Source organism: Macaca fascicularis, chromosome 2, assembly GCF_037993035.2.
Source record: "Macaca fascicularis isolate 582-1 chromosome 2, T2T-MFA8v1.1".
NCBI lineage: Eukaryota > Metazoa > Chordata > Mammalia > Primates > Cercopithecidae > Macaca > Macaca fascicularis.
Window position 1 is genome coordinate 121,647,745 of NC_088376.1, and position 18,286 is coordinate 121,666,030.

At 43.4% G+C, this 18,286-nt stretch overlaps 1 protein-coding gene across 15 annotated transcripts in view; it reads right to left on the reverse strand.

Annotated features, from left to right (window-relative positions):
• The window catches only part of ACOX2 (acyl-CoA oxidase 2), a 32,794-nt gene extending 29,514 nt beyond the window's left edge, over positions 1 to 3,280 (reverse strand). For 11 of the 15 annotated variants that reach the window (XR_012431298.1, XR_010585153.1, XM_045385969.2 and 8 more), the window contains exons 1-4: positions 3,208 to 3,280; positions 1,045 to 1,295; positions 458 to 620; positions 92 to 243 (exon numbers count right to left, since the gene is read on the reverse strand). Coding sequence is in view for 11 of the 15 variants with exons in the window: in XM_045385969.2 (XP_045241904.2) it covers positions 92 to 243; positions 458 to 620; positions 1,045 to 1,204 (475 nt within the window). In the remaining 4 variants the exon portion in view is untranslated. Of the gene's footprint in view, positions 1 to 91; positions 302 to 457; positions 706 to 1,044; positions 1,299 to 3,207 lie in introns of those variants that run through there. The other 4 variants (XM_065540854.1, XM_074032599.1, XM_074032603.1 and 1 more) reach the window with 4 other exon arrangements.
• Positions 3,281 to 18,286: the final 15,006 nt, after the last annotated feature.

Consider the following 18,286-nt stretch of genomic DNA (forward strand, 5'->3'; position numbering starts at 1 on the left):
CCTATGAACCTGTGACTACCGAGATGTAAATGGGCCCTCTGGAGTTTTGCAGTGCACAACCTAAACACCACATGCAGCAGCCCTGGCTCACCATGTCCCAGCTCTGTCTGTGCATACGTTGCGATGATCTGGATGTTTTTGCAGAGTGGGTCCCATTTGGCAATCTGTTCCTCTGAGCCCAGGCTCCTGAGGGCTTTCAGGAAGACTCTGTGTATATTTAAAGCCACATCTCCAGAAAGGGCTCTGTTGGGGAGAGATGCTGTAGTTGAGTAGCCTATTGGAGACGGGGGCCCAGGTACCCCCTGCCTGAGCAGAGTACAGGAGATAAAGGGCACCTGGCATCCTGGTTTCCCAACAATTCTTCCCTTTGTTGGGGGAAATGGCTCATGGGGCTGGGGGGTTTCCAGGTGATCCCAGGTGGATCCCTCTCTAGTGGGGCTGCCCCAGGAGTGAGCACCTGTAAGCATAGCCTAATTCACGACCATCTTCCAACCAACCCAGGCGCTGTGCTATCAACCGGATGTGGAATGCCCTCCGCATGGCAGCCTTATAACGCTCATTCTGGGTCATGAAATAATTGTCCTTACGGCTAAACTCTGGGTAACTGTGGATGATGCTCTCTGCAGAGACAGAGAATAGAGGGCTTAGGGACCTGGGTGAGGTTTCTGGCACCTTCAAATCTTCTTACCCACTTGCTTCATGGATCTGGAAAGGAAGTCAGACATTATTGTTACTTTACAGATGACAAAACTGAGGACCAAAGTGGGAAAGTGAATTGCCCAAGGTTACAAAGCTATGCAGTGGCAGAATTTTAGGACCAGAATCCAGGTCTTCTGCTGCCTAGGACTCTTCTATCCCCCAGGTGGGCTCAGGCAATATTGACATGTGAAGATTGTCTTTACAGTTCATAGGAATGAATCTCTAACAGTGGAATTTCAAGGCAAAGTTTGTTATTTGAAAGCAGGACTGCTAATGAAGGAGACTCTTCTTACAAGAGAAGCATGGGGCATAAAGCAGATGTCCTATTCCCCAGCTTCCCCTTACCAACTTTCCTCCGGAGAGCAGTGTTCTGGGCACCTCCATCAAGGATGTTGGTGAGCCGTTCCACGTCAAAGGACTGCATATACCTCTCGCTCTCCATGTCGGGGTGCATTTGCCTGCTCCAGGTATCCCCCAGTGACACTCGGTGCACTGGGCTGCCCATCCTATCCTGGATCTGTCTGGTGACTGAGGTGAAACACTTCCGACCCGGCTGCTCCGAGAGTCTGCTCTCAGTGTTGGTCAGTGCAAAGAACCTGTGTGCAAGAGGAACTGCCTAGGGCTGGGTGTCAGCCAGGGCTGGTTGGTAGAAGAAAGACATCCCTAAGTACCTGACTCCCACTCCACCTCCACACTCTCCCTGTGGACCCAGGCACTGTGTGCATGGTAGGCATGGTATGCAGTCATTGCTTGGTACATGTCTGTTCAATACTTGTTAAATAAGATTGAACAGGGCCTGACCCCAAAGATTGGGCTCTATCCACTGCAGTTCGTGTTACATGAGTTGCCTAGGGAAATCTTCACAAAAAAGTCAGTGAAGGTTACACCTGAAGAAAATAATCCTGGAGAGGCTGAGTGGCCCCTAGCCACACAGCTGGAGACGGCCAGGAGTTGGATGGGGTCTGACCACAAAGCACATGCCTTGTCCATACTACAGCTCCACTGTGGAGGATTACTGAGGGCACCTTGGTCTCATTCAGCTGCTCATAAGTTCTAGGATCATTCAGCCCCATTTCTATGAGCCCTGCAGGTGTATTGTGGAACTGAAAGGAGGAAACCTGCTCCCTGACTGTGAAGTGTTCCCCTAGAACCCCTGAGTGTCTTTCACACCCAGGTTGGGCCCTGTCTCCTCCATGGCAAATGCTTGGCCTCTGAGAAGCCCCTATTCCCCCACAGTGAGGGAACCATAAGGTGCAGTTCATCCTATTTCACAAGTCTCTTGAGTCCATCTGCTCCTTGCTATCTCTTTGGCTAGCATCCAGGCCACTGTCATCTCTTACTTGGCCTCAGTGTCCCTTTTATCTGTTCTCCCAGCTGCCAGGTGAACTCTTGAACTGCAGATCACATTGTTTTCCTCTCCTGCTTGGAATCTGCTCCTTGGGGCCCACTGTTAGTGGAACGGAGTCCTTGCTGTGTCTACCCACCTCCCACTCCACTCGCCTCTCTCCTATGTCAACTAACTGCCACATCATCCCTGGCCTCCACTCACTCTCTTCCTACCCTTTGCCCCTGCTGTTCTCTCTGAACAAGGTTCAGCTCCCTGGTCCCCGGGGTGCTCTAGAGTTAGGGACAAGTTCTTATTTGCTTACATGTTCCTCCCACAAGGCCTGGGAGGCCAGCTCTGCATTTCCTAGCTTGCAGCAGGCATGCTGTAAATCTTTCCTGCAGGCTGCCATGCTTTTGATTGCCCTTCCTTCCTGACCTCAACCTGACAGATGCACTGCTGTTATTACCATTTTATGGGGAGGATGTGGGCCTTGGAAAGGGAGGAGACTTTATAAGATCATGCAGCCACATGTAGCAAGTGAAATTCATACGCAGGCTTTCAAACCAATACCCCTAGCAGGGCTGTGGGGGTGCTGGCAAGGGCTCCATCCTCTGCCCCCTGGAGTCCTGCAAGCGCACCTAGTGTGGCTCCTCTCTTCCTGCCTCACCTCTTTTCCTTGCTCTGTTGCCACTACCTCCTTGCTGTTCTGAATGCTCCAGGCCTCCCTGCCACTGCCAGCTTTTGCCGGGGTAGCTCCCTCTGCCCAGAACACCCTTTCTTCAAATGTCACCAGGGCTGTTTGCATTGAACCTCGTTTAACCTTAAAGAGGCCACCGTCTTTAAAACCAAGCCCCCTCCCCCAGCATTCCCTGTCCTCCTCACTCTGCTCTCCTTTTTCTCTTTTCACTTACCCTCTTCTGACATTTGAGATCATTTACTAATTTCATATGTTTTTGTTTACTTCCATCTCCCTGCTAGTAACACAGAAACTGCAAGAGGGCCAGGATCTTTGTCACTGTCACACTGTGACCCTAACACTTAGTGCAGGGCCTGGTTTGCAGGAGGTGCCCAGTGAAGAAAGCCTTGCTCAGGGTCTCTCGGAGCTGCGGACAGGGTCATCACGGGGGCGACTCTGTCCTCTGGGGTCTCCCAGTCCCTCCCCGCCCGAAAGCCTGGCTCACCTGGCTCCCCTCTGTCCTGTGTCTGCACTGTAGGCCGGGCTGGCCTCTCCCCGGCTGTAGGCCACAGCCTCTCGCAGGCTTGTGGTCCTGCCCTTCTCTCCTCCCACAGAGGGGCTGGAACACATAAGTGGAGAGCCCTGCTTGGCCAGCGCTCCGTCTGTCCCGGCTTGCGGAGCTCCCCTCCCTCCTCTTTCTCTTCCTGCATGGGTGTGACCTCTGTGCTGTTGCTGGGGCTGCTCTGGGAGGACTGCTGGGAGGTTGGAACCCTTCCTTCTCAAAGCCAGGGATTCCTTTGACACTACTTGTACCAAAAAGCTGCGTAGCCCAGCAGTGTTTCCAAAGTGATATCCTGGTCTTCACTGATCTTTCACCGTGTGCCCTTCAGGGACTCAAGCTGTTAATATCACATGAGCTTAATAGGCTCCCCTCAGATGGTCCTCATGTGAAAGGATTGCTCTGTAAGGTGTATGTTTTTCCTCTCTTCCCATGTTTCTGCTCTAAAATATGGCTTGTCTTATGCTTAGCATCCCCTGACATTCCCTGGAAAAATATTTGTGGCGCATCCATCTGTAGTGTGTGGGATCCAGATGGGAGCTGGGTCTTAGTGAGAGGAATGAGAGGCTTAGAGGTTCCCTCCCTGCATAACCACCCTGGAAAGTCAGATGCGGCTCCCCATTTTGCAGGTAAGGAAACAAGCTCAGGGAGGGGATGTCACCTTGTTTAGGTTTGCACAATAAGTAGATTATGTAACACATTTGTGTAAGATTGGGAAAGAAATCAGGGGACCAGTAGGAGATCAAGGCTCCTGTTCTGGCAGGACTTCTGAGCTATTTTGACCCTGAGCAGGTGTACTCCCTTTCTGGGCCTTGGCCCCGCTGTAATGCAAGGTATTTGCTCCGTAAGGAGCCTCACAGCACCCCATCATATCGCCAAGGTAATGTCTAGCTTGTGTCTGCAGGAAGAGGCAGGACCTGTGGCCCAAGCTTTGCAACTTATTACCTAGCAGGTCCTTCTGGAGCTGTGGGGCTCAGAATCCTGGCAGTCCCCATTGCTGTGGGCAGTGGTTTCAGGGAAGGTGGTCTTGGCCCCACTGTTTGGAGGTGAAAGTTCTCACTTCCAACTGGACTCATCTCTGTCAAGGATTTATGCTATGGGAATGACTTAGTTACTCTCTGCGATAGAGAAAGGCTTGGATTGCAGGAAGTGCCCAGTGAAGAAAGCCTTGCTCGGGGGCTCTTGGAGCAAGGCTTTTTAATAAACTCTCCATGTTTAAATTGTTTTCTCATCTACTTTGAAGCTGACCCTGTTCTGTATGTTTTGGATGTGATCATTTTGATTTGTTGCACTGAACTCTTGAATTCTGTAGCTTAAAAAGGCTTTTAAAATTACAAGATATTTCAAACTTGTACAAAAGTGAAGAGAAAAATATAATGAACCCACACGTACCTAACATCCAGCACTAAAAATGATCACACTTGTTTCCTTGATCTTTGTTTTTAACTTTTTATTTTGAAATAACTTTAGACTTTCAGAAAGCTGCAAAAAGTTCTTGTATATCCTTCACTCAGCTTCTTCTAAGGTACAATTATGAAACCAAGACATTAACACTGCTGCAATATTGTTAGCTAATCTTCAGAACTTATTTGAGTGCGTCAGAGGTTCTCTAGGATCAACCTCAGGTCCGGTGATTTGCTAGGAAGACTCACAGAACTTAGAAACTGTTATACTGAGCCAGGCGCGGTGGCTCATGCCTATAATTCCAATGCTTTGGGAGGCTGAGGTGTGAGGATCACTTGAGGCCAGGAGTTTGACACCAACCTAGACAACATAGCAAGACCCTGTCTGTACCAAAAAATATGTAAAAATTAGCCCAGTGTGGTGATGTGTGCCTGTAGTGCTAGCTCCTTGGGAGGATGCAGTGGAAGGATTGTTTGGGCCCAGGAGTTCAAGGCTGCAGTGAGCTATGATGGAACCACTGTACTCTAGCCTGGGTGACAGTGAGACTTTGCCTCTAGAACAAACAGGAAGAAACTGTAATACTCATGGTTACAGTTTACTATAGCAAAAGGTTACAGATTAACATCAGTAGAAGAAAAAGGTACATAGTGGGAAGTCTAGGAGAGAATGGACTGAGCTTCTAGGTGTCCTCTCCCAGTGGTGTTGTAGGGACAGCATTTAATTCTTCCGAAAACGATGTTTACAATATGCACGAAGTATTGACAACCAGGGAAGCACACTTTTGAGGTAGGAGAACAGCAGAAGGAATTGGAGGTTGGATAAAGGGCGGAATGATCGAAAGCAGAAGCAAGGTGAAGGGGTGAGTGAGCAAGAAGCAAGATAAGAAGCAGAAGTTAAGCAGCCAAAACAAATGTAAGATAAAAAACTGAGTAAAGAGACCCCATGGCTGGCAAGATCCTGACCAAGCCAGTAAAGGGCAGCTCCTCAGAGATGGGCATGCGCATTAGAGAGAAAAAGTATCTTTAACGTGACCCCGTATGATAATCAGCTCATTAAAGCTCATGCATATGGACTGCATATCATGCATGTACTTGAGGTCATGGAATGGAGTCCACGTGGAAGTGCACAAGGGCCAAAGTAAGCAACACACCTATCAATCAAAAGGCAGACACTAGCTAGAGATTAGGCAGCCTTGGGAAAAGAAAGGGAAAAAACACATAAGAAGACCACAAGCACAGCAAACTGATGCTGATCTCATCTCGCAGAGGTCAGCCCACTCTGCCCTCTTGGAGAGTATAATGCTGTGCTTAATAAACAATTGCTGCTGGCTTTGCTACTTGTGTGTGTCATGTCCAGTTTTTTGGTTTGTTTGTTTGTTTTTGAGACAGAGCCTTGTTCTGTTGCCCAGGCTGGAGTGCAGTGGTGCAATCCTGGCTCACTGCAACCTCTGCCTCCCGGGTTCAAGCGATTCTCCTGCCTCAGCCTCCTGAGTAGCTGGGATTACAGGCATGTGCCACCATGCCCAGCTAATTTTTGTATTTTTAGTAGAGATGGGGTTTCACCATGTTGGTCAGGCTGGTCTCGAACTCCTGACTTCAAATGATCTGCCTGCCTCGGGCTCCTGAAGTGCTGGGACTATAGGCATGAGCTGTTGCGGGAAGTCAGGGACCTCGAACAGAGGGACTGGCTGAAGCCGCAGCAGAAGAACATAAATTGTGAAGATTTCATGGACATTTATTAGTTCCCCAAATTAATACTTTTATAATTTCTTATGCCTGTATTTACTGCAATCTCTGAACATAAATTGTGAAGATTTCATGGACACTTATCACTTCCCCAATCAATACCCTTGTGATTTCCTATGCCTGTCTTTACTTTAATCTCTTAATCCCGTCATCTTCTTCGTAAGCTAAGGAGGATGAATGTTGCCTCAGGACCCTGTGATGATTGTGTCAACTGCACAAATTGTTTGTAAAGCATGTGTGTTTGAACAATATGAAATCTGGGCATCTTAAAAAAAGAACAGGATAACAGCGATGTTCAGGGAACAAGGGCGGTAACTTTGAACTGGTCACCGGTGAGCCAGATGGAACAGAGCTATATTTCTCATCTTTCAAAAGCAAATAGGAGAAATATTGCTGAATTCTTTTTCTCAGCAAGGAACATCCCTGAGAAAGAGAATGCACCCTGAGGGTAGGCCTATGAACGGCCCCCTCAAGGCGTGCCTTCTTTTATAGTCAAAGCCGAAGGGATGAAATAAGCCCAGTCTCCTGTAGTGCTCCCAGGCTTATTAGGACGAGGAAAATTCCTGCCTAATAAATTTTGGTCAGACAGGTTGTCTGCTGTCACACCCTGTTTCCTGATAAGATGTTATCAATGACAATGCGTGCCCAAGACTTCATTAGCAATTTTAATTTCGCCCCATCCGGTGGTCCTGTGATCTCGGTCCTGTGATCTCGTCCTGCCTCCATTTGCTTTGTGATATTTTATTATCTTGTGAAGTATGTGATCTCTGTGATGCACACCCTGTTCGTGCACTCCCTCCCCTTTTGAAAATCGCTAACAAGGCCGGGCGCGGTGGCTCAAGCCTGTAATCCCAGCACTTTGGGAGGCCGAGGCGGGCGGATCACAAGGTCAGGAGATCGAGACCACAGTGAAACCCCGTCTCTACTAAAAATACAAAAAGTTAGCCGGGCGCGGTGGCGGGCGCCTGTAGTCCTAGCTACTCAGGAGGCTGAGGCAGGAGAATGGCGTGAACCCAGGAGGCGGAGCTTGCAGTGAGCCGAGATCGCGCCACTGCACTCCAGCCTGGGCAACAGCGTGAGACTCCGTCTCAAAAAAAAAAAAAAAAAAAAAAAAAAAAAAAAAAAAGAAAATCGCTAACAAAAACTCGCTGGTTTTTCGACTCGGGGAACATCACGGATCCTGCCGACATGTGATGTCTCCCCCGGACACTCAGCTTTAAATTTCTCTCTTGTGCTCTTTCCCTTTATTTCTCAAACCAGCCGAGACACTCAGGAAATAGAAAAGAACTCACGAAACCATCAGGAGTGGGTTCTCCTGACAGTGAGCCATGGCACCCGGCCCAATCCAGCTTTTTGTTTGGGACACCAAGAGACTGGAACTGCATGGCACCATCTGGCAACATCTTGGTGTCCAGAGTTATTGCAGTCATCACAGAGCCGTGGGATGCTGGTGTGGCTGACCTTAGCTACTCCGTCTCCATCGACTCCAGATGTGAAACTGATAGAGTGTGGCCCAAGGACCCACTCGGAATCACATTATTAGTATAAACTGCCTGGCATGGCCCAAGGCCCCAAGTATACAAAGATACTGTTTTCAGGCAGGATATTCCAAGGGCATAGAGGTTAACTCCCAGGAGCTGTCAAGTGCCAGTCCTTTCTTTGAACTATGCAGGGTTTGAAATATTGCTGAGTTACCATTTTTCTGCATATTGAGTTTTGCTAGTTTTCCCACTAATGTTCTTTTTCTAGTTTAGGATTGAATTCAGGATCTCACATTGCATTTAGTTGTCCTGTCTACATGAAATAGTATATAGTTCCTCAGTCTTTGTCTTTTCTGACCATGATACTTTGAAGAGTACTGGTCAGGTGTCTTGTAAATGTCTTTCCATTTGAATTTGTCTGCTGTTTTCTTGTGATTGGATTGAAATTAAGTTCTTGGTGTTTTTTTTTTTAATATTTGGTTTACCACACCCCATGCACACAAAGTTTCTTTTGTCTATTAAGATGCATCCACTTGCCACATGATATTCTGTTTCACTGGTAGTCAGAAATTGGATTCCTCATAGGTGGTATTAATATGCTATTTTGTATTCTTCTTATTTTTATACTTTAAAAATATTTAACTTATTTATTTATAATTGAAAAATTAAGATAGTATATATTTATCATGGACAATCAGGTGTTTAGAAATATGTATATGCACTGTGGAATGGCTAAATCAAGCTAATTAACATGTTCATTACCTCACATACTTATTTTTTGTGGTAAGAGCACTTAAAATCTACTCTTTCAGCAATTTTCAAGTATATAACACATTGCTGTTTATCACAGTCACCATGTGGTACATATCATATTATATTGTTGAAACCACCTTTGCAAAAATTATAACTGAGAAAATTATGATGATGAAATAAATCTGACCTAACTGACTCCATCTTGCTTCTAACCTCCAAACTGTTCTTGTTCATTCCCGGACACAGGTCAAACTGACTTTGGGAGGAACTGAATTTAGAGTTTAACTTTGAACAAAGACGGTAACAACCCTTTCCCAAAATAAACCCCCTTCTTGCATGAGGACTAGACTGCCTTTGCAAGACTAACAAATTAGCTACAAGATTAGAAATTATGGTTTAGGAGTCATGCAGCTGGACTCCTAAGCCTGTGTGTGTGTGTGTGTGTGTGTATTCTGATGTTGGGTGCATATATGATCGTTATATCTTCTTGATGAATTGACTTCTCTATCATTTTATAATGACCTTCTTTGTCTCTTTTTACAGTTTTTGACTTAAAGTCTATTTTACTGGATACAAGTATGGCTTTTCCTGCACTCTTTTGCTTGCCATTAGCAAAGAATGTCTTTTTCCACCCCTTTACTCTCAGTCTGTGTGTATCTTTGTGTGCGTGTGTGTGTGGCAGAGGGTCTCACTCTGCTGCCTAGGTTGGAGTGCAGTGGTGCGATCTCCGCTTGCTGAAACCTCCACCTCCCAGGCTCAAGTGATTCTCCTGCCTCAGCCTCCTGAGTAGCTGGGATTACAGGCACCTGCTACGACGCCCAGCTAATTTTTGTGTTTTAGTAAAGATGGGGTTTTGCTATGTTGGCCAGACTGGTCTCGAACTCCTGGTCTCAAGTGATTTGCCCACCTCAGACTCCCCAAGTGCTGGGATAGGAGTGTGAGCCACTACACCCAGCCCTCTAGTGACCGTCTTTGTCTCTTTTTACATTCTTTTTTTTTTTTTTTTTTTTTTTGAGACGGAGTCTCGCGCTGTCACCCAGGCTGGAGTGCAGTGGCCGGATCTCAGCTCACTGCAAGCTCCGCCTCCCGGGTTCATGCCATTCTCCTGCCTCCGCCTCCCGAGTAGCTGGGACTACAGGCGTCCGCCACCTCGGCCGGCTAGGTTTTTTGTATTTTTTAGTAGAGACGGGGTTTCACCGTGTTAACCAGGATGGTCTCGATCTCCTGACCTCGTGATCCGCCCGTCTCGGCCTCCCAAAGTGCTGGGATTACAGGCTTGAGCCACCGCGCCCGGCCCTCTTTTTACATTCTTTGATTTGAAATCCATTTTATCTGCTATAAGTATAGTGACTCCTGCTCTTTTTTTGTTTTCCCTTTGTGTGGCATATATTTTTCCATTCCTTCACTTTCAGTCTACATGTGTCTTTAATGGTGAAGTGAGTTTCTTATAAGCAGTATATAGTAGTTGGGTCTTGTTTTCTTAATCCATTTAGCCACTCTATATCTTTTTATATTCATTATTTATTTATTTGGGACGGAGTTTTATTCTTGTTGCCCAGGCTGGATTGCAGTGGCAGAATCTCAGCTCACTGAAACCTCTGCCTCCCAGGTTCAAGCGATTCTCCTGCCTCAGCCTCCCAAGTAGCTGGGGTTACAGGCGCCTGCCACCATGCCCGGCTAATTTTTATATTGTTAGTAGAGACAGAGTTTCACCATGTTGGCCAGATTAGTCTCAAACTCCTGACCTCAGATGATTCACCTGCCTCGGCCTCCCAAAGTGCTGAGATTACAGGTGTGAGCCACTGTGCCAGCAACATTTCATTCTCTTTTATGGATAAGTAGTGTTCTGTTTTTTATATATACATAGAGTAAATATACATGCAAAGAATTTATGATTAAGTCCTCAAAAACAAGCTCAACAAAAACATGTATGTGTTTAAATATATATGTTTTTGTGATAACTAAACAATATATATTTTTGTGATAAATATACAAATATATAATATTTTCTTTCTTTCATAATCTGTAAATGGATGCTTAGTTTGATTCTATAACTTAGCTATTGAGAATAATGCTGCCATAAACATAAAAGTGCAGGTATGTTTTTGGTATAATGACTTATTTTCCTTCGGTTAGATACCTAGTAGTGGGATTGCTGGATTGAATGGTAGTTTTATTGTTAGTTCTTTGAGAAATCTCCATACTGTTTTCTGTAGAGCTTGTACTAATTTACAGTCTGACTAATAGTGTGCAAGTGTTCCCTTTTCTCTGCATCCTTGCCAACATCTGTTGATTTTTGACTTTTAAATAATAGCCATTCTGAGTGGTATAAGATGGTGTCTCGTTGTGGCTTTAATTTGTCTTACTCTGATGATTAGTGATGTTGAGCATTGTTTTCATGTTTCTTGGCCACTTACATGTCTTCTTTTGAAAAATGTCTGTTCATGTCCTTTGCCCACTTTTTAATGGGGTTATTTGTTTTTTCTTGTTGAGTTGATTGAGTTCCTTGTAGATTCTGGCTATTTTTCCTTTGTTGGATGCGTCACTTACAAATATTTTTTCCCATTTTGTAGGTTGTCTGTTCAGTCTGTTGTTATTTCTTTTGTTGTGAGGAGCTTTTTAGTTTAATTAAGTCCCATTTGTCTATTTTTGTTTTTGTTGAGTTTGTTTTTGAGGACTTAGTCATAAATTCTTTGCCTAGGACTATGTCCAGAAGAGTTTTTCTCAAATTTTCTTCTAGGATTTTTATAGTTTCAGGTCTTACATTTAAATCTTTAATGTATCTTAAGTTAATTTTTGTATATTGTAAGAGATATGGGCCGAGCTTCATTCTTCTGCATATGGCTATCCAATTTTCCCAGCACCATTTATTGACTAGGGTGTTCTTTCTCTACTGTGTATTTTTGTTGACTTTGCTGAAGATCAGTTGTTTGTAGGTATGTGGTCTTTTTTCTGGGGTGTCTTGTCTATTTTACTGACCCATGTGTCTGTTTTTGTATGAATACCATGCTGTTTTGATTACTGTAGCCTTGCAATATAATTTGAAGTCAGGTAATGTGATGCCTCCAGCTCTGTCTGTTTGTTTAGGATTGCCTTAGCTTTCAGGCTCTTTTTCTGGTTCCATATAAATTTTAAGATTTTAAAAAATTCTATGAAAAATGACATTGATAACTTGATAGGAATAGTATGAATCTGTAGATTGCTTTGGGAAGTATGGTCATTTTAATGATAATAATTCTTCCATTCCATGAGTATGGGCTGTTTTTCCATTTGTGTCATCTACAATTCCTTTTATCAATATTTTGTAGTTCTCTTTGTAGAGATCTTTTATTTCCTTGGTTGATTTGATTTCCTTGTCATATATATATATTTTTTTTTTTTTAGACGGAGTCTCACTGTGTCACCCAGGCTGAAGTGCAGTGGCGTGATCTTGGCTCACTGAAAGCTCCACATCCCAGGTTCATGCCATTCTCCTGCCTCAGCCTCCCGAGTAGCTGGGACTACAGGTGCCTGCCACCATATCTGGCTAATTTTTTTGTATTTTTATTAGAGACGGGGTTTCACCGTGTTAACCAGGATGGTCTCGATCTCCTGACCTCATGATCCGCCCGCCTCGGCCTCCCAAAGTGCTAGGATTACAGGCTTGAGCCACCGTGCCCTGCTGATATATTTTTTTGTAACTATTGTAAGTGGGATTGAATTCTTAATTTGCTTCTCAGCTTGATTGTTATTGATGTATATAGAAATGCTAGTGATTTTTTTGTACATTATTTTATATCCCGAAACGCTAGTGATTTTTGTACACTGTTTTGTATCCTGAAACACTAGTGATTTTTGTACATTGTTTTGTATCCTGAAACTTTATGACATCTAGGAGTCTTTTGGAGGAGTCTTTAGGGTTTTCTAGGGATAACATCATGTCAGTGAACAGAGATTATCTGACTTCCTATTTCCAAGTTTGGATGCCTCTTATTTCTTTTTTTTTTTTTTTTTTTTTTTGAGATAGAGTCTCGCTCTGTCGCCCAGGCTGGAGTGCAGTGGCCGGATCTCAGCTCACTGCAAGCTCCGCCTCCCGGGTTCACGCCATTCTCCTGCCTCAGCCTCCCGAGTAGCTGGGACTACAGGCGCCCGCCATCTCGCCCAGCTAGTTGTTTTTTTTTTTTTTTTTTTTTTTTGTATTTTTTTTTAATAGAGACGGGGTTTCACCAGGTTAGCCAGGATGGTCTCGATCTCCTGACCTCGTGATCCGCCCGTCTCGGCCTCCCAAAGTGCTGGGATTACAGGCTTGAGCCACCGCGCCCGGCTGCCTCTTATTTCTTTCTCTTGCCTGATTGCTCTGGCTAGGACTTCCAGTACTATGTTGGGTAGGAGTGGTGCAAGTAGGCATCTTTGCCTTGTTCCAGTTCTTAGCGGGAATGATTTCAACTTTTTCCCATTCAGTATGAGGTTGGTTATGGATTTGTTGTATATGGCTTTTATTATTTTGAAGTATGTTCTTTTGATGCCTAGTTTGTTGAGGTTTTTTTTTTTTCCCTATTTTAAAGAGATGCTGGCTTTTATGGAATGCTTTTTCTGCATCTACTGGGATGATCACACAGTTTTAAATTCTCTTTATGTGGTGAATAACATTTATGTATTTGTGTATGTTGAACCATCTTCGCATCCTTAGAATAAAACTCACTTGATTTTGGTGTATTATCTTTTTGATGTGCTCTTGGATTCAGTTTGCTAGTATTTTGGCAAGGATTTCTGCATCTATGTTAATCAGGGATATTGGCCTGTAGTTTTCTTTTCATGTTGTGTCATTACCTGGCTTTGGTATCAGGGTAATATTGGCATCATATAATGAGTTAGGGAGGATTCCCTCCTCCTTGATTTTTTAGAATAGTTTCAGTAGAATTGGTAGCAGTTCTTTGTATATTGGTAAAATTTGGCTGTGAAGCCATCTAGTCCTGGGTTTTTGTTTTTGTTTGGAGATTTTAAAAATTATTGACTTAACTACTCATTATTGGTCAATTTAAGATTTCTAATTCTTCCTGGTTCAGTCTTAGGAAGTTGCATATTTCCAGAAATTTGCCCACTTCTTCTAGGTTTTCTAGTTTGTGCACATAGAGATGCTCATAGTAGTCTCTGATGAACTTTTGTATTCCTGTGATATCAGTTGTGACACCACCTTTGTCATTTCGGATTGTGTCTATTTGAATATTCTTTTTTTTCCCTTGGTTAATCTAGCTAGTGGCCTATCAATTTTGTTTATCTTTTCAAAAAACCAGTTTTTTGTTTCATCGATCCTTTGTATTGGTTTTTAGTCTCAATATTACTTAGTACTGCTCTAATCTTTATTTATTTTCTTCTGCTACTTTTGGGTTTGGTTTGTTCTTGCTTTTCTAGTTGTTAGAGGTGAGATGTTAGGTTGTTAATTTAAGATCTATCTTTTTGAGGCAGGTATTTAATGCTTTATATTTTCCTCTTAGTACTGCTTTTGTTGTATCTCAGAGGCTTTGGTATGCTGCATCTCTATTTTATCTCTGTCTCTCTGTCTCTGTCTCTGTCTCTCTCTTTCCCTCTCAGCAGGGTCTCACTCTGGTTTCCTAGGCTGGAGTGCTAGTTGTGCGATCTTGGCTCACTGCAGCCTCAACCTCCTGGGCTCAGGTAATTCTCCCCCTCAGCCTCCTGAATAGCCGAGACTACAGGCATGTGCCACCATGCCCGGCTAATTTTTTGTATTTTTAATAGAGATGGAGTTTTGCTATGTTGCCCAGGCCAGTCTCACTCCTGGGCTCAAGCAATCTGCCCACGTCAGTCTCCCAGAATGCTGGTATTACAGGTGTGAGTCACTGCACATGGCCTCTATTTTCATTCATTAAAACATTTTTAGGCTGGGCGCGTTGGCTCATGCCTGTAATCCCAGAACTTTGGGAGGCCAAGGTGGGTGGATCACCTGAGGTCAGGAGTTGGAGACCAGCTTGGCCAACATGGTGAAACCTTGTCTCTACTAAACATAAAAAATTAGCTGGGCATGGTGGCAGGCACCTGTAATCCCAGCTACTAGGGAGGCTGAGGCATGAGACTCGCTTGAACCCGTGAGGCAGAGGTTGCAGTGAGCCAAGATTGAGCCATTGCACTCTAGCCTGGGCAACAAGAGCAAAAATCCATCTCAAACAAACAAACAAAAATTTAAATTACTGTCTTAATTTCATTATTTACCACCAAATCATTCAGGAGTGGACTTTTTGATTTCTACATATTTGTATAGTTTTGAGAGTTCCTTGGTATTGATTTCTAGTTTTATTCCATTGTGGTCCAAGAATATACTTGATATGATTTTTATTTTTATTTTTTGTATTTGAGACTTGCTTTGTGGCCAAGCTTATGATCTCTTTTGGAGAATCTTCCATGTGCCAATGAGAAAAATGTATATTCTGCAATTTTGGGGTAGAATGTTCTATAAATGTCTATTAGGTCCATTTGGTCTAGAGGCTAGTTTAAATGCAGAGTTTCTTTATTGGTTTTCTGCCTCAGTGATCTGTCTATGTGCTGTCAATGGGGTGTTGAAGTTCCGTGCTATTATTGTGTTGCTGCCTATCTTATTTTCTAGGTCATAGTATTTGTTTTATGAATCTGGGTACTCCAGTGTTGGGTGCATATATATTTAGGATTGTTACATCTTCTTGTTGAATTGATTTCTTTATTATTATATAATAACTTTCTTTACCTTTTTTTACTTTTGGTGATCTAAAGTCTGTTTTACTTGATATTAAGTATAGCCACATTTCTTGCCTTTGGCTTCTATTCGTGTGGAGTATCTCTTTCCACCCCTTTATTTTGAGTCTGTGAATGTCTTTACTTGGTAAGTGGGATTCTTTTAAGCAGCATATGGTTAGATCTTGTGTGTTTTTTTTTTTTTAAATACATTCTGCCAGTCTATATTTTTTAAGTCGAGCATTTGGATCATTATGTGCAAGGCTAATATTGATATTTGAGGATTTGTTTCTGTGATAATGTTAACTATTATCTAGTTGCCTTGTATTCTCAATTATGTAATTGTTTTATAGGATCCGTGAGTTTTATACTTTTGTGTGCTTTTATAATGGAGAGTATTGCCTTTTCATTTCCACATTGAGAACTCCTTTGAGCATTTCTTGTAGGGCTGGTCAAGTGGTGGTGAATTTCCTTAGGGTTTGCTTGTCTGGAAAATATTTTATTTTTCCTTCATTTAAAAAGCTCAGATTAGCAGAATACAAAATTTTTGGCTGAAACTTTTGGAAAGACTCTCCCAGGTTGTAATCCTCAGTAAGACTCTGAATAAAACAAACTCTAACTCTTAAATAAATAAATAAATAAGTCCCTTTGTTAAATTTATCTGACAAATTTCTTAATTGCTCTTCTGTGTGATCTTGGAGTTTGTTCAGTCTCCTTAGAATCGTTATTTTGAATTTTTGATCTAAGAATGCACACACTGTTGTCTTGTTAGGGTCAGTCATTGGCTTCTTGCTTTGTCCATTTGGGAAGGTTATGTTTCCTTTTTTCCTATTGTTTCTTGTAGATATATATCTATGGCTTCACATTGAAGGAGTAGTCATTTATTCCTGTCTTCTCATTTATTCTAGTCTTCTCTGTCTGGCTTATTTTGGCCTTTCTAGGGTTTGTTTGTTTAAACGTTCTTTGCAGTTACCATGAGTCCCCATAATCCTAGATTACTGCCTTTTTTGTTTTTTCAGTAGATGGTGCCTTAAGCTAAGGTTTGTCTTGACTATTACAAATGTTCAGAACACTACCCATCCTAAATAGAGGGGTTCTCAAAAGCAATACCTCAGCTGTGGGGGAAGGCTGGCTAGGGGTTCATGCCCAGAAGACCCATGGTGTGTACCTCCTACAGCCTGGTGCTGCTGAACAGCCCCTCTGATTCGCTGTCTCCTTTGGCTGAGATAAAGAGCAGAGTTTCATGGACTGAAGTTTTTAGTCCCATCTCCCCTTTTTGTTACTAGCTTCCCTTGGGGATTTTTCTTCTTATAGGCACTTGGGATGCTGGTTGAAGCAGGAATGTTTTTTCTCCAAGGGAACCCAAGGTGGTGGGGAAGCTGGCTGTCTGCTTCAATCTTACTTTTTCCAGTGTAGAAACTGTGAGTCAGGGAGAAAATGTCATGGACAAAGAAGTTTGTTTCTCTTACTCTGTCCTCAGAGTTTTTCACTTTTCTGTGGCACCAGGGATTGTCTTAGCCTCTGATTTGAGTTTTGGGATGATGTTGATGACATTCGTGTTGGATTTTTATTTTTTTTTTGGTTTTCAGTGATCCAAACTGGGCCAATCATAGACCTTCCTCTCTGACCACCCACCCCCAAATTGCTCCTAGTTGAGACTGACTCTTTCTGTTGTGCTTGCTCAGTTGGAGGATGGGTTAGGGGCTACCAGGAGTCATCTCACTCTGTATATAAGAACACTGCGAGAGATAGAGATAGATAGATAGATAGATAGAGAGAGAGAGAGAGAGAGAGAATGAGACATGAGATCCTGGATCCAGCCACACCTGAGGCTTAATTTTATGTCTATAAAATTCCTTTTATTAAAAAAATCAGTTTGAATAACATTTCTCTCGTTTGCCACTGAAAGAGTCTTGACTAATACAATTTCACTCTCAAAGTCTACAGGTATCTCCTGTGGTCTTAAAATCTTTTTTTTTTTTTTTTCCTTTTTTTTGAGATGGAGTTTCACTCGTTGCCCAGGCTGGAGTGCAGTGGTGTGATCTTGGCTCACTGCAACCTCCGCCTCTCAGGTTCAAGCGATTCTCCTGCCTTAGCCTACCAAGTAGCTGGGATTACAGGTGTCTGCCACCACACCCAGCTAATTTTTTGTATGTTTAGTAGAGACGGGGTTTCACCATGTTGGCCAAGCTGGTCTCTAACTCCTGACTTCAGGTGATCCACCCACCTTGGCCTCCCAAAGTTCTGGGATTACAGGTGTGAGTTACCGTGCCTGGCCTTAAAATCTAATAAAGATTAAAATCTCCGTAGATTAACAGACAGACTTGACACTGTTGATTCATCTTCCGAACCCAGAAAAGCATATTTGTCTTTCATTCTTTCCCTATAGTGTCTTTTATTCCTATTCGTGTTTTATTAATTTTCTTAGAATAAATCACATATTTTGAGTCAAATTAGCATTTATTCCATCTATTTACTTGTTAAAACATCATATCCAATGTTATCCTTTTTTTTTCTAGCTGTGTACTCCAATATAGAAATTCCATAGGCTTCTGGAACTTTAGCTTGTGTTACTTCATTAGGCAGAATGAGCTAGACTGTGCTGCAGTAATACAGCACTCCCAAATCTGAGTGGCTAAACACAAGTTTATTCCTCCCTCATGCCAAGTCCACTGCTGGCATGATAAGCGTCAGGACAGCTGTCCTCTGCGTGTTGAGTTAGTGAGCCAGCCTGCTTGACTTTATGCTCCTCCATCTTAATGCTCAGCCTTCGCGCTTGCCACCAAGGGGAAGAGGGAGACCTGAGGATCCCCAGGGCTTCTCACTGCCTCAGCCCAGAAGTGACCCTCATCACACTCCTGCTCCTATTTCATTGACCAGAACGAGTCACAGGACTCTGCCTAAGGACAAGGGGGCTTAGAGGCAGAGTCTTCTCTGGGG